This window comes from Lagopus muta, chromosome 2, assembly GCF_023343835.1.
Source record: "Lagopus muta isolate bLagMut1 chromosome 2, bLagMut1 primary, whole genome shotgun sequence".
Lineage (NCBI taxonomy): Eukaryota > Metazoa > Chordata > Aves > Galliformes > Phasianidae > Lagopus > Lagopus muta.
The window spans coordinates 43,161,429-43,178,328 of NC_064434.1; the positions used below are offsets into that span (position 1 = coordinate 43,161,429).

The 16,900-nt window shown below is 37.0% G+C and overlaps 1 protein-coding gene across 1 annotated transcript in view; it reads right to left on the minus strand.

The window, feature by feature from the left end:
• SEC63 (SEC63 homolog, protein translocation regulator) overlaps window positions 1-16,900 on the minus strand; it is a 62,239-nt gene continuing 45,339 nt past the window's right edge. Inside the window, exons 12-21 of the mRNA XM_048937628.1 lie at window positions 14,893-15,047; window positions 13,751-13,898; window positions 12,348-12,430; window positions 10,658-10,717; window positions 10,283-10,441; window positions 9,418-9,576; window positions 8,359-8,460; window positions 2,877-2,975; window positions 1,896-2,000; window positions 1-1,436 (exon numbers count right to left, since the gene is read on the minus strand). Of these exons, the coding sequence (XP_048793585.1) occupies window positions 1,293-1,436; window positions 1,896-2,000; window positions 2,877-2,975; window positions 8,359-8,460; window positions 9,418-9,576; window positions 10,283-10,441; window positions 10,658-10,717; window positions 12,348-12,430; window positions 13,751-13,898; window positions 14,893-15,047 (1,214 nt within the window). The 3' untranslated portion in view covers window positions 1-1,292. The remainder of the gene's footprint in view (window positions 1,437-1,895; window positions 2,001-2,876; window positions 2,976-8,358; window positions 8,461-9,417; window positions 9,577-10,282; window positions 10,442-10,657; window positions 10,718-12,347; window positions 12,431-13,750; window positions 13,899-14,892; window positions 15,048-16,900) is intronic.

Sequence of the window (16,900 nt, forward strand, 5' to 3'; positions counted from 1 at the left end):
TATTTGCAACTATTGCAATTACAAAGAATATATCAATGTAAATTTGCATTTAAAGTGACATCCCTTTTTAATAAACAAGGTCACAAATTAGTGCACAGCTGACCTGGCCTTGGGTGATTTTCATAGGATGGAGTTTTCTCTGCATGACAGCTTGTCCCATGTCTCACACCATCGCACTGTCATAGTTGGGAAGAAGAACCTGTCTGTTGCTTTTGACAAGTCACACAATAAACCAACAGCCCTGATTCTCTCTTCCCTGAACTTAATATCTAATCTTTCTAAATGGGTTGGGTAGAATCACTGTCTTATTTACAGACCTGAAGGAGACTGAAAAAAAAATACCTCCAAACTTTAAGAGATGCACATTATTACAAGTGAAAACAGGCATCATTTTTTTCCAGTTTGTTGTTGTTGATGAAAATTCAAAACTGATACACAACACGCACTCTTTGCATGTTGTACTTTTGGCTTTCCAGCATTTACCTTTTACAAAGGCATTAAACAAAAGCCACCAACTTACGTAGCACATGGTTGCAAAGATGCTTTCAGGTGTTCTGTTTATCAAAAGATTCAGAGCTTCTGTTGACCTGGTGAAATAAAGGCTTAAAAATGTTTTAAGCCAGAGTCAAAAAAGTTTGATTTCTATGATTATCTTGGGCATAAAAAGACAACAGTCCTAAAAAAGCAGCCCTCTGGTATAAGTGGAATGTGGCAATAGGTATGGTGTTAATTTATACTAATCAAGTTAAGTAAAACAGATTTTTAAAGCTATGAATGATGTGAGCAGTTTCACAGCAAAATATTGAAAGAATACCACGAAACCAAGTTTGAAAGTTGAGCAGATGTTGTTTCAGTCAACAGAGATGTGTGATGTCAACTACACCAAGATGTCTTCTAAAATAAATTTCTAATGCAGAAAATCTGATTTTAAGTTTTGTCCTAGCTAGTAGTACCTTTCATTTAAATTGGACCCTAACCTCATCAGACGATACATAGCCCACACTTCCAGATATTTATAATAAAAAAGCTTTTATTTTCAATTGAAACAAATGCACCATCCTGCACTCGAAGGCTATAATGAGCCGTAAGCATATTCCAAGGTTGTATCAATGGCAACAGATTTGTTTCACCTCCACTGAGAAGTTACATAATGCACTCTTAATTGGTAAAGAAAAATTAAACTCAGCCTTCTCAAAGCTTCTGTACTGCGTTTCTTGTTTATTGTACAGTTCCACAGTCAGACCAAGAGTTTGCAGTGTGTGCAGATATCGTAGTTAATTAACGGTATTGTTTTAATCATCATCTTCCTCCTCTTCCTCTTCTTCCTCAAAACTGTCTTCAAAGCCCTCGCTGTCTTCCTGGTCCTCATCACCTTCTATTGCTGTATCCCATTGAGGATGATTTTCTGGCACTGGTTTTGCTTCATGAACTTCCAGCTGTAATTGAATTAAGAGAAACAAAGAAAAGAGGGAAAAAAAAAAGTCACAAAAACCACAAACCAGACTAAGAGAATAAAAACAGAAGTAAAAAGGACGTGCTGCACAAAAATGACAGTTAAAAAAAAAACTGTTTCTGGTAAATAGGCATGCTGGATTTTCCTATTAACTGGATGTATGTAGGCAGAGAGAAATTGCATGGCAGAGCTCAAGATTCAAGGCCAGAGCAAATTATATTGCAAAAATTCTGCAATATGAAAAAAAAGGTGTTAAAATGCACACACTGGGAAGCATCACAAACTTTAGTTCTATTTAATCCAACATAATGTTTCCAACTACTGGGATCAGGCAGATTAAATAAGCAACGTTAAAATTAGAACATATTGAATTCTTAAAGATAATGGGGCTGTTTGTTTGTTTGTTTTTAAACAGGTAACACACAATCTCATTAACCATCACCTTCAATGGTTTAATCTGGTCCAAACCCATATACGAATCTGATCTTAAATAAACTGTGTACTGGTAGTTTCCAGGCTTGCCCGGTGCTGGGAATTTCAGCTCCACCTGCAAAACAGAAACCGTTCCATGAATTCTTACTACTTTGAAGCGACACATTAAAACAAACAACTGAGTACTCTAATGAACAATAAGTACTACTACAGAATAATACCTTTTTTCTTTGAGTTTCTTATGAGTGACATACATCTGAGAATCTCTACGCTATAAAATATCTACAGAAAAGAGACTGAATAACCAAGAACAATAACTCCCATTAAAGACAAATAATGAGTCATTTTTTCCCCCCAATTTAGACCAAAGTAGCTCTACATTTTTCAGTACACAACATCGCCCTGTTATACACTTCCTACATCTTCAAAATCCAAACAGGTTTAAAAATTGAGTCTGCTGGAAGTATTAGCTTAACTCTTCTGTTATTTGAATTGGAACATGAAATCCATTTCAAAAGTACAAAATACACCAAATCTCCAGTTCTCAGAAAAAATGAAAACACAGCAAAAACTTATGGTCTCAGAAAGGCTCATGTGAGCTGAGGCTAATTAATTTGTCACTGCTTCTGTTTTTACAGAAAAAGAGGAGTGAGTATTTCTTACATATCTGAATAACTTTCTCATTCATACAAAATGATCATTTTTCATCAGCTATTGATATCAAGAAAAAAAACATATGATCTGGAAACAAAGTTAAAAGGCCTCTTAATTTTATTTTTTCATTTTTTCCATTATCAATTTTCACAGTTAAAAGGCTCTTGTCTGCCTCTATCAGAACAGTAAAATTTGTATGACAGTGAACAGTAAAAAATATGACAAGTATGAAAAAGTTAAAATTTAAATCAATTAAATGTATTTGCATATTTGCATACCATGAGACACTTCAGTGTGGTTTTGTAATATTCAAAAAGTAAATTCTTCCAGTACTTACCTCTTCTTTATCTTTTAGTGTACAAACATGATATGGCATACATATTAGCATCTGCTCCTTCCGATCGGCAATATATAGCCACCACCACTCTTGTTTTTCCTTTCATAAAGGAAAGAAAATAAAATATTAAGAAAAGACAAGTCACAAGAAGATGCTTCCACACTTGACAACTGGCAGTTATGACTCACTGGGCCTTACAATACGGATACATTTGTGTGCGTTGGGTCGGGCAGAATGGATGAGTTAAAAACTTTTGGCTACGTATTAACAAAAATAATAGTATATGCTGCATACTAAAAGCAACCAGGTCATCACAAGTAGCTGTTTGACTCCAAAGGCTTCATTCCACATAGCCAGCCTAAGATACCGTGTCAGTCACACAACCATTCTGAAGAATTGTGCCCACAGAGAATTACTGAGCAAATTTCACACTGGAGCAATATCATCCATTCCACATAAATACTACCTTGGGTCTTCTGACAGAAACCCAGCCTGGATGAAAAGCATGCACAGCAAAGCATGCTACAAGATAGTTAAAAGTGCTCTTCCCAGTAAATAATCTTTTTCAGGAAAGCATGTATTGCCTCGGTTTGCTTCTCCTCCTCCAAAAGACAGGAATCTGCCGAAAGCTGGAATTTGGACATAGTGATGTTTCACTTCAAGGAACCGTATGCAATATTGATATTTGTAAAGGATACCAAACTGTTGTTTATCATACACAGCTTTTAAAAGAACTACTAAAGCAGAATTCCTAAACAATTTAAATGCAGGTCACCCCTCATAAAAGACAGCAAGTTACCACGCAAAAATAATAGTTTATCTCTCAACCGAATTTTTAAGACTGTGGTGCAGTTCAGCAGCAACCATTCTCATATGGAAACAACTGCACAGCTCCTTTAACCACTACTGTACATCACTCCTTTAACCACTACTCCTTTTTGGCTAACCCTCTAATATTCGTTTTAGAACAACAGCAACAAAATCCTATGTTGATTTAATAAATAAAAGCTTTCTATTGGAAGGTTAGTTTAGTACCACAATGTAAGTTTCCATAATTCCCTAAAGTCTTCTCTTAAGAAAAAAATAAAAAATAAATAAAAGAACAATCCATAGCAAAGAGATGGGGAGATGAAAATAAAACAGTGAGGAAAAGGAACAGGAGACAAGTTTAATAGTCACAACAGTATAAACTTACCTTTAAGGAGAAAATGGGGATGAAACACTCTATGCCTTTTAGACAATTCAAATGTTACACTGCTATGTCATGAGACAATTCCTACACACACTTGACAGTCTGGTAACTGGTCAGGTTTGTAACAGAGTGAAGCCCTAAAGAGGATGTCTTATCATAGCTATGTAAGTTGAGCTCCAAACCAGAAGACCAATTTTTGTGTATTTATACCACTAACCACCACGTGGATGTTTCAGTGCTGCAAGAATGCTGCTCTTTTGTTTTTAAATCTAACAATATTGGAATATTAGTAGGCTGCCCAGACAGGTTGTGGATGCCCTGTCCCTTGAGGTGTTCAAGGCCAGGTTGGATGGGGCCCTGGGCAGCCTGGTCTGGTATTAAATGGGGAGGTTGGTGGCCCTGCATGTGGCAGGGGGGTTGGAGATTCATCATCCTTGATATCCCTTCCAACCTTGCCATTCTGTGATTCTATGGAAGGACTGACTGAAAGGGTGTAGAGGGCTTTAACGACACTGCTAAGCCTTGTCCAAATTCCAGAGGTGGAAACCAAATCCTGCTAACATGTAGAAGTAGATTTTTTTTTTCCCCTCAATAATCCAAAATTCAGTATCTTTTTTTTTTTTTTTTTTTTTTTTCTCCCCTTTTTGAACACTTTAGGACCAGTGTTTTCTGGTCTGAAATCCATATAATGGAAGTAGAAAATAAAGAAAAGAAAAACTTAAATAATTTAATTTTTCTCTTTAGAAGTGGCTAATGGCTAATTTCTATGCAAGAAAAGATTACAGTCACCTCAGTGAAATATTCAACTAGCAAAGCATAGATTTATAACAGCAGAACATACACCATTAACCAAAAGACCCTGATTGGCACTGCTCCATCCCAGAGCAAAGGAGTGTAAAATTGACTCAATATGGTAATGCCCATCCTTCAGTGTATAAAAGTAAAAGCAACTGCATCACAGCAAAGCAACAGCATTACTCCGTGTGTTTACAACAGCAGGCACAGAGAACAGGACACAAAACTATTTGGCCACTGCTTGGGACCAGAATTAGTTACAAACAACTCATTTCAACTATTCTCAGCGACTTTACTTATGACTGCCCCATATGATTATAAGCCATAAATTATATTAACTCTAAGTTTCAGCAATAAATAATACATTGTCAATTTCCTTAACAGCTGTAGTGGAGAAGTAGAGATATTTACTTCCTAGCCAAGAGGGTTCTAAGAACAGAAAGCTAGACAGTGTAAGTAGTACAAGGACTGCTGTGATGCCACCCAGCAGCAAGGCAGTACCACACAGCTGCTCACTCACTCACCCACAGTGGGGTAGGTGGGGAGAACGGGAGAAAAAGTAAAACCTGTGGGCTGAGATACACAGTTTAATTGAATGGGAAAGGAAGGGAAAGTAATAATAATAATGATAAAAGAATATTTAAATAAGTGACGCACAATGCAACTGCTCACCACACACTGATGCTCACAAGCAGCATCTGTTCCCCCCAAATTCCCCCACTTTAGTGTCACACGATATGGGATATCCACCTGGCCATTCTGGGTCAGCTGTCCTGCTGCTGGTCCCTCCCAACTCCTTGTTGGCAGGGCACCATGAGAAGCTGAAATGTCCTTGACTCTGTGTCATCACTGCTCAGCAACTAAAACAGTGGTGCGTTATCAGCATTATTAGCATTCTAAACCCAAAACACAGCAACATACCAGCTACTAGGAAGAAAGTTAACTATCCCTGTTGACACCAGCTTATAGATCACAAAGACATTAATTAATGTTCGAAGGATTCTATAGCATAAACTCTTTGGAAGTAAAACTCCTGAACACAAAGTAATTCTTTACAGAAAGGACAACTGTGCAAGAGTGTCATTTTCTGCTTTCTCATTGGGTGGAATTTCAAGTTTATGTCTGTGAGGATCTGGCAAGCTAACAGGCAAATGGGCAAAATGCCCTTTAACAGATGGGTGCAAGGTTTGGCATGCCAGTGAACCAATATGCTCACAAAATTGGAATAGCAGGGCCAGTTTCTACCTAAAAATGTCAAAACTACAATCTGTGCAGTTTCTGGATTTACGGATGTGGAAGCAGAAGATAATTATTTAGGAACCTGCATAGATTAAAGATTCATCGCTGGCAAAGCAATCAACTGCCTAAAAACTTACATGGTGGTGTTAGGACTGCCTCCTGAGGACCATTATATGAGGTTCAGCTACACTCAAATATCCATAAACCTTGGAAATACAGGGATTGATACAACACTTCATCCTTAACACCTCTGAACTGGCAGTGACCACAATATAAGTAACAGTATAAATCACAGAGGGGAAAAAAACCTGCCCAAAGTGCTTTGTTCTTCAGATTTTACAGGTTTGAATATGCTCCAACTGCAGAACTAAGTACAGCTGCATTTAACTTTCAGGAAATCAGTGAAGACTGGAAAACTTATAACAGCAATACCATGAGACTACACGTGTATCTTTCAAGTTCAAACATACAGTTCAGTGCTAGATTATTTTTTTTTTTTAGCTACACTACTGTGTTTTTATCACAAAATCCATCAGCAGCTGTGTGTAACACAGCTGAGGTTTAGGCAGCTTATTTCTTAAGAGCAAGTTAAAGCAAAGTCTCTGATTGAAGCCTGGAAGCTCTGGTGCAGTAAAAGAGAGAAATACTAATTGTCAGCACCTTTCTGGTCCTGGGCTTAGCACTTACTCACTGCTTGAGCATTAAGATTAGTTGTTACAAAATTGGACATCATGAGGCAGCATAATTCTCACATAAGGTCTTTAAGCAGACAGTTTCTTTGGTATAGTTTATAGTATAGTATATATTGCCTGGCTCCTTAGAAACAATTAAGAAGAAATCACGTAAGAAAATAAAGGCTAATTGGTCAGATCCCTGATCTTGCAATTACACCCTCACCTCTACAGAGGTCCAGAAGACTCGTGATTCCCACACTTCACTTCCTAAAGTTGGCAGATCTGGTTAAAAGCAGTAGGAATAATAGGATCACAAGCACAGGGACAAAAGGGAATGCAACAAGCATGTGTTTAAAGAGTCCTGGGGAGTGAAGAGGAGGAGTAAGTATACAGCACCCTTTTCTCCACCTATGTTTTCCTGTTCTTCCTCATCCCAGTTACCTCCTTTAAAAAGGAAGCACAAGCTTTTCACACCCTCTAGTTACCAGAGCCAGCACAATGCAGGAGAAGAGATCCTAGATTAGCACCCTAGTCAATCAACAGGGAAGCAAAGGGAACCCTTTAAACCACTGGCCCAGAAAAAAAGCATGCCCAAACACTCCATTCTGGTTCCAATTTGATCATCCCCCAGAAACCTAACTTACTTGCTCAGAACATAAAGCCACATTTGAAAAGTCCCACCTTTTTCAAAGTTTCATTGTTGTGATGGGTTTTCAGTTACCTGTGAACTGGTCAGCAGTTTGCATAAGAAACAACCAATGGGACTTTCAACATCTAAGGCTGCCACAGAGACACCACCTTTTATGTACAATCCTGAAGCACTATTCTTAAATACATCCCCGTTTCCTTTCTCTGACACCTCATCACACCTGCCCTTGTGCTTTTAAGCTCAATAGACAAGACTGTCTATTGCAAGTCTGTGACTGGCTTGCACCACTTCCAGAATACACTCTTGTACAGGGGCAGCTTTGCTAACCCTCTCCAACTTCCACAACTTCATCTCTAGCTTCACCCTTGTGTTGCCACCATGCTGTTGCACTGAGTCAAGCAGCAAGTCAGAACTACCAGCGATCTAAACAGCTTCCCAGACTCTGCTGTCATTACTGTTAACACAGGACAGGAACTTCCTCTCTCACAGATGCTTGCAGTTTGCTAAAGAAGTATTGTTATACCTTAATTCTGTACTAGAGTTGCTGCAGGGCTTTCATGCTCCATAGCACAAAGGGAAGAAAAGTACTATAAATTAGAACCCTGTATCAGAAAAATTTAATTCTGATTTTATCCTTATGTAATAAATCAGCAGAAGAAAACCTTAGCTTTGTTGCTGTCAAGAAGAACTTTTAATTATATACAATTTTGCAAGTCTCTGGGTAGAAAGAATAATGCAACAGTAGGTTTTATGAAAGTATCTGAGGGGAGTTAAGAGGATTTTAGAAATTCAAACTTTTTAAATTAAAGATCAGCAACTTTTCAAGTATTAAAAGACTTTAAAAAGCCTCAAATTTCCTGTAAAAATATATAGAGAGCAATTAATTATATAAATTCTTACGACTCACAACCATACAAGTTTTCTATTACTGACCTCAGGAAAAAAGAGACTGTAAACAGGATGTGTTATCTTTGACTTGGTTTCAAGAAGGGCTCGTTCTTTTCTCTGTATACTTTGCTGTAATTCTTGCCACTCCTGTCAAAGACAAATTTAAAGAGTTACTATGCACTAGCCACCTCCTAGCAAAAAAAAAAAAACCACAAAAAAAACCAACATGTGTGTGTATGTGTGTATCTCCATGGAAAAGCTATCTCTGACAAGTTCTCACACTGTGCTACATTATGTATCATGAAAGAGAGAGGCACAGAGATTAGGTTATAAAGTACAATTAAAAAAAAAAACCCGAACACCACAACAACGAGTAACAGTAAAACGGTACAACTTAAGAGATCACTTCTAAGTATTTTAAAAAACAAGAACAAATCACAGATCTGCAGGGTTGTGCACCATCTTTAGAATTCCCCTCTGCGGCACTGCCTATAAGCACTATGTAAGCTGTAAGTGCCCTGATGATTTTATTTTTTCAAATCAGAAGCTTATTCTCATCCTCGATGAGGCCTCCAGCTGCCTATGGAGTCTTCTACTGCAAGACCTGTGGTGCAGAAGCCATCTACATCCATAATGCCTCATTCCCAATTGCAAGCTCTTAAGCCACAGTTTCAAAAGACTCAGCTAATTATTAAGAGTAAAGTTTTCATATCAAGCATGTACGATTTCCTTCAACTACTGCACACTTGCAGCAGTATGCAACAATAACTGCATGTAAAGAACAAAGTTCAAAGGAGAGGTTTTATTTCACAATCTGTAGCAGTTAATAATCAAATTAAGCTGAAAGAAACATTATAATCTCTCCCTGAAGTTATTTTTCTCATGTCATTTTTAAGCTTTCTGTCCATGCTTCAAAGACCTTTCACTCTAAACCAGACAAAGCACTTCTGCCAGAATAAGGACTGAAAACCTCCGGAGTACCAGCGTTATTCCTTCATTCTAGTGTTGCCTAGCCTGAGGCAATGCTAGAGGATTAAAACACATTTTCTTTCAATCCCAGTGGTAACATTACCCTTGGAAAAAAAAAAAAACCAACAAACTTACAGCTTCATCGTCTTTGTTTTGTTTCTCATCCTGTTCTCTGTCAGATTCCCTGTCACTTCCATCATCTTTCTCACTTTGAGAGTCCCTGTTTGTTTCTTCTTCTTCAGATTCACTTCCTTTATCAGAGATCTCCTCTTCTTCTTCCTTCACAACTACTTCCTAGTGGGGAAAATAACAACGGAAAACACAACTCTTAGTTTGTCTGCATTATGGTAGTATGTAGCATTAACAGCACGTTTTAAGGTCAAGGCCCTCGCTTCCTATTTGAACAACACTCTTCCTGTATCACAGAGAAGTGTACAGTGAAGATTATTTTTTGACTGCATGTCTTAAGGGGAACAGGGAAGCAATGTCTCTTCTCTGTATGACATCAGCAACATAAATAGGAGAAAACAGTTTGATTTTGAGGCGACGTTTCAAAGAAATTATACAAAAAACAGAGGGAACGTAAGAAAAATATCTACAACATGGCCTGAGAGATGGAGAAAACATCATACGGAGCGAATGTAAAGGTACTAAACTTATTTAATTTACCAGAGGAAAACCTCATCTCCTTTTTGCTCTTAAATGAACAGCAAAAAGCATAGAACTGTTCATCTCCCAGATGGCAGCATAACAAAAGTAATAAAAAGCGAATAAGACAACAGCCTTCTAAACTAGATAGGCACAACTTCCAGTGGGCCACAAGATATACTACTAGGGTCGTTGCCTAAAATTTTACCACTGAGTTTTAAATTTCAGGACAGAAAGTACTTCAGAAAACATACTTTATAGAAGAATAGAATTAAGAGACAAAAAAAACTCTGTCAATTTAGGAACGATAAACTGAACATAAAGTTAAAATATCAATGAATTTATGAGCTACCCCATTAGCTTGCTTTTGTTTCTGCTGTTTCGGTGGCTGCAATGAAGGTGGCACAGGTTTCTTTTTCAATGGCTTCTTTTTCTTTGATTTTGAAGCTTTCTTGGTTCCTTTATTCTTTTGTTGCCATCCTTTGCTCTTAACTTTGTTGCTATCTCCTTGCTGCAAGAAAGCAGTATTTAAAGTATTTTTTTCTGTTCATCAAAATTTCAGGCATTCACTGCACTTCAAGCATTTTAGCTGAGAACCAAAGTTAGAAAGCAGAGTTCAAGAGACACCTAGTAGGTGTTTCTGAAAAAGCTGCTTGAGAAATGCAAGATGAGCAACTCAAGAGAGTTTCTTTCAGTTAGGCAAGAGGAACATTTGCTCTTAACTTACTCCATCTTCTGCTGGTTGCTCTTCCGCTGAACATATAGACTGTTCCTTTTCAAACACTTCCTGACAGAGAAACATGTGAAAAGCATTAGTGCCTCTCTGTACCAAAGGAGTGAATAATGAAAGAGTTGAATTCATAGAAGAACTTAAGCTAAAAACAGTGAAATTGGGTCTGAAGGGGACAAACACCACAAGGGATTAACACATAAAAATTAAACACCATTTCAAACATTTGGTCTGGGATTTTCCCATCACAAGCATTAAAAAGAAATTTAGAAAAAAAAAAAAAAAAAGAAAAAGTGTCATCTTGTTCCAGAGAATCTGATTGTCTTATAAAACAGAAATCCTGCATCACAAAATCAAGCAGTAGTAAAATGCAAATTCTGCTCCAATTGCCAGAGCATTAAAAACTAACAGCTGCACTGCTACTCAGGGACACAAGATGACAATTAGACTAGAAATATGAAACATTAAGACAAAAACACAATTAGTATTAGTATTCTGTAGACTGGAATATCTATATATAAAGTGAACATTTTCATGCATATCTTACTTCAAAACATAAAATACATCACTGAAAACAACATCCAAAAAATTTAAGGATGTGTCTTATAGAATGATGGCAGATATGAGATACCACTCCGGAAAAAAGCATTATATAATAGGCTAGCTCCCATTTTACACCATTTAACCTTAACTCCACAGGTTGCCTAGTGGAGTTCACTCTAGAAAGCATCTTTAACCACTCTTCTATACACTGTCAGACCATTTAATGAATTTCTCAGTACAATTAAATTTGTTTATAATGTTTAGCTTCCTCCAGTAGAGTGACGTGGTACGTCAACTTTCTACTTACAGTATCTTTAGTTACATCTAAATGCTCCATTCTGAAATTCAAGAGGAACACAATGTAGATACATAGACTACTTTCTGTTAAGCTTCAGTGTGCAGTCTAGTCCCCAGCAGTTATGCTCATGCTTGTATGCCCTATCTTAGTGACTTAACACAGACTTCCCACTTACTAAAACAATTATCTGAATATTACAGATGTAAAAATTTATATTACAGGCTACATTGAGTAAAAATTAGTTGTTTCTAAGTTCTTTGTTCAAAGAACATCATTACTAGGTTTTAAGGTAAGTAAGCACAAGTAAGAAGTTTAACTATTAGGATGCAGTATTATTTCAATCACATCACATTGCTATTTGCTACTTCCTTCTTATGGCACAAGTGTACCTCCTTTATTTTGTTGTATATATGCCACACTTTGCTGGACTGAGTTTCTAAGTGTCCAAAAAATCAATGGATTTCTAGCATTATGAATCCACATAAAGGAAAATCAATTTCAAACATATAAGTATTAGAGCAAACACTTCGTTCTAGCTCAAGAACTGAGTTTCTGAATGTTTTTTTTTTTTCTGTTGTTTAAAAATCACAGGGCAGTATCACCTGTCTATTCTTTTACTGTTTCCTAGTCAGCTGCAATGAGTCTGGCTGGACTTTAATCCCAGGACAGCTGTCTTATTCAGAAACAGAAATATAAGAAAGGGTTAAGAGCACAAGTCCTCAGATTCAAATTGTAATTTTACAGTGACATTTGCAAAACAACATACTAGTTCCCCAATTAAAAAACGCTTGCTTATTAGCACATAGTTGTAGTTAGCCATAACAAAGAAGTAATCTTAATACTTACTGCCATGGTCTGCCTCGTTAGTGTGACCAGAACAGTGACAAGAGAACCTACTGTAATATTGTTGCTGTCTTCATCATCCAAAACTAGCATAAAAAGAAAAGCAAGGAATCTATTAACTTATTAAATATTATTTTCTGTTTGAAAAAAATCTTGGCATTGTTATGTCTAAATGTAAGCATACAATCTCAAAATATTTTTAGTAAGTATCTTATAACATCAAATGCTTCATCAGGATGAGGGCTAGTCACTCAGCAAACTATAAGACAGCAACATTGAGTTTGAGATTTTAATTGCATGGAAGTTAGGAAAAAAAAAATCAAAGTTAAGATTGTTGTGGGAACTGTAATTCAATTATATTGTGCATTATATATATTAAAGTGGAACATTTCAGAAACATGAAATACCACATACGACCAAAAGGACCTTGTTATATTAGCTCCGGGAATTGTAACTTTGATTTTCCTGGCTTTCATATGATTAACAACTCAATTTCAACGCCACGTTCACAATCATGCATTTAATTCTTTTTTAAATAGAGGCAAAGGAAAGTAAAAGAACAGCAGTGATTACTTTAACTAAAATATCAAACACTAAACCCATAGGAAAGCCTCTGAGGAGTTTATCTCTGCAGTCTGTAAGCTTGAGAACGTCTCAGGGAAGAACATAATTATATCCCAGCGTAGAAATTTTATTTACCTCCCTCCCCAGGAAAGCATCTTTATTAGTTTTACATCTACGTATTTTATAAAATATTAATACAGAACTAAACAGAAAAGTACGTGCATTGTTCACTCCTCTTCACGCTGAGTAACAAACTATAGACAGAAGAGGTTTGCTTGTCAAAGTATGAGAAATAAATATTTCACTGTGAAATTTTAAGCATTAGTAAGAGCATTATGCGCTCTGATACAGTGCATACGAAATGTAGCTACATTTTGCATAGCATGGAAAAGTTCTGCCATATACAAAAGCCATGCAAAGGTGATCACAAAAACTCATGTAGTCAAAATCTCTAATTGAAAGATCTCCTAACTGACACTCCATACTGGAATAAACTGAACATAAATTCTGGAATAAGCACAGTTTTTTAAAGATAGCTAATAAAAGTGCTATTTCAACCAGAATTCCACATTGCTCGTAAAATATTAAATGAACAGATGAAACATCAGATAAGCTCCTGCAGGAAACTATAGGTGGCTTGGGAATCTGTTAAATATTGTAATGTATTTTATCTTGTCACACTATAAATCTCATGTACAAGAGCCTGTCACTCATGAAAGTATGTCATTTTCAAGGCACATAAATAACTGCTAGTTGTGTCTCAGAAGCCTCCAGAAGATTACTGCCAATAGACTACCAAAATGTCAGGAGGGTGACATATACAGAAAAGACCTGCTACTCACCCTGTGGTTTTATATCCATAGTGACATATGGAAAGCTACCAAGGACAGCCATAACTTCATCATATTTCTTATCCTCCAGGAAATGCAGTAAGTTGCGACGATCAGAACCTTTCAAACTCACCAAATCCTGAATACTTTTGATTTTATACTGCATTTAGAGAAGAAAAAAAAAGAAAAAATCACATAGCAGTAAAGAACATAGTCCACAAAAAACTCATAATGACATGATGAGAATCAAGTAAGTCATGTCCCCATGTTGCTAATACATACACATTTGACACGTTCCTATTAACGAAATCACTATTTAGAAAACCAGTAAGTGTGTTTTGAGAAGCAATGAAGCAAAGAGTTTCTATTCAAACTTAATAAAAACAACTGCTTTAAATACTGGCATGTTCTATAGTATACCATCCTTTAGAAAATGGAATAAATTTATTACAAAACTATTGCTTCAGCCAGTTTTTTCAGAAAGTTGAGCCAAGAAACCTCACTAATTGAGTTCTTTATTTAGCTAGAATATTTCAGTACTTTGTGGTTTACATTTGTAGGAACAACTAAGTACAAGTTACTTAGCTTTGTACATTAATTGCAGATAAATTCAATTTTATTTATTTATTTTTTTTAAAGATCTGCAGAGCAGAGTGGTGAAGACAAAATAAACAGACATTTGTCTGAAAACTTGGTTAATTCAGACCATTACAGAAGTATGTATTTTATTAAAAACAAGTTCATGCTTCTAGGGAGGCTGATCACGCCTATATCCAGGGAACCATAATGTTTCCAAAAATGAATTGCATGGGAATCCTGTAAAAAAAAAAAAATCCTAATATATTGGTATCATGTTTCTTTTGTTTTTGAGGTCAGCATACCTCTTTTACACCTAGATCTCCAATCTTAATTCCTACCTCCTAACAGAGATGGACTTCAAAAGAACAATAAACACACAGATCTAAGAGGTATTGTGCTGAATTCCTGAGAACACACACACAGATACATACACACCTAGATATAAATAAATGTAAGTATTTTCTTTTTCCTTAGTTAATTTATGACCTCTCTTTCTTATAGACAAGTAGGCTGAAGAAGAATACATTAATAAGCATCATTCAATACATTAACAAGCATCATTTGTAGTCTTATACCTTTTTATGATTAGAGACACGCCTCAGATTGTCCTCTTCAATGTGAGGCAGTTGCAAAAGGGGAGATTTGAACTGCTGAAGTCCTTGGACAGTCATCTGGGAAAGCTTCATGCAATTTTCCAAAGATCCCAAAGATGGAGCACGGAACTCCCTTTCTTGGGGAGAAAGGAAAATAATACATCATTTTTCCCCCTCTTAACACATTCACAATGTGTACTTGAGTTATTGACTGCAGACCACTTTGATTTCATTAATAATAATAATAATTTCTTCGATAAGAAGACAGACTTATTTTTAAATGCCCAGCATAATTAATCAGGCAGTCTTCCTACTGTCATTATTGTCACATAGTTCAGCAAACATTTCCTTCCCTCTATGTTGTCACAGCCAAACACTAAGAAATTGAAAGAGTTCCATCCAATAGTCTCAGGGAACAACAGCACAATGCATCTCAGCTACCAACTACAGACAAAAGTTCTACCCCTTGAAATTTCCAGAAGAAATTGCAGCAAGAAAAACTTGTTTTACATTCATATAATATATGTATACATATTTAACACATTCAGCAGTACTTTGTATCATTAAATATGGTCTATCATTAATCTTTTGCAACACATTATTTCTGAGACTTAAAAAGGTTCTAAGATCATCTCGAGACATGAACATAGAAGTTGGAGCCTAGCACATCCAAGAAAAAAAAGAAGTATATATAACTGAAACTAAGCAAAGCACATTATGCTAAAAGACAACAACATGTAAAATATCAAAAGCAAAGTAACTGTTATGCACCCTCAGCAAGTTTGTTGATGACACTAAGCTGAGTGGTACAGTTGACATGGCGGAACGAAGGGATGCCATTCAGAGGGACCTCAACAGGCTAGAAAGATGGGCCTGGGTGAACATGGGGGTCCTGATGAATGAAAAGTTTAACATGAGCCAGCAGTGTGCTCCTGCAGCTTGAAAAGCAAATGGTATCCTGGGCTCCATCAGAAGACGGGTAGCCAGCAGGGACAGGGAGGTGATTGTCCCTCTGTACTCTGCTCTTGTCAGGCCTCATCTGGAGTACTGTGTCCAGGTGTGGAGCCCCCAGCACAACAAAGACAGAGAGCTGTTGGAGAGGGTCCAGAAGAGAGCCACAAAGATGATCAGGGGACTGGAGCAGCTCCCCTATGAAGATAGGCTGAAGGAGCTGGGCTTGTTCAGCCTGGAGAAAAGAAGGCTGTGGGGTGACCTCATTGCAGCCTTCCAATACCTAAAAAGGCAGCCTACAAACAGGAGGGGAATCAACTCTTTGAAAGGGTTGATAACTGCAGGACAAGGGGAAATGGTTTGAAGTTGAGGGAGGGGAGATTTAGGCTGGATGTCAGGGGGAAGTTCTTTACAGAGAGAGTGGTGAGGCACTGGAACAGGCTGCCCAGAGAGGCTGTGGATGCCCCGTCCCTGGAGGTGTTCAAGGCCAGACTGGATGGGGCCCTGGGCAGCCTGGTCTAGTATTAAATGGGGAGGTTGGTGGCCCTACATGAGTGAACATCTGTAAGACTTTTCTTATAGAAATAGCAACTCCTTTAGTATTTTAAAGTACAAGGAGAAGGTACATAACAAGAAATTCTTAAGCAGAAAACAGCAAAAGTAAAAATAAAAGTATTAAAAAAGCCATGTAGTATTCATCCTGTCTGCAATGAAATAAAAGACCGCATCAGACAGACTTTCACATACTGAGATACTTAGATAACTGTCCATTCACATATAAGATTTCTCAAAACCCTGTTCAGGAAAGTCAGAATTCAGAATTCTCCAGGAACCTGTAACCTCCACTAGCCTGGAATTGGCAATGTTCAGGTTGCTCTGTACATACTTTGCAGTTGAAGAGAAAAATAAGTTAGATAGAAAAGAAAAATAAGTTACAAAAATAAGTTATCTACTTAGGTTGTTTTTGCTTTTCCTGAATTTCCATGTAGCATACGAAAGAACTGAGGACAATTTTAAGTAAGTATTACAGAAAGTAGCT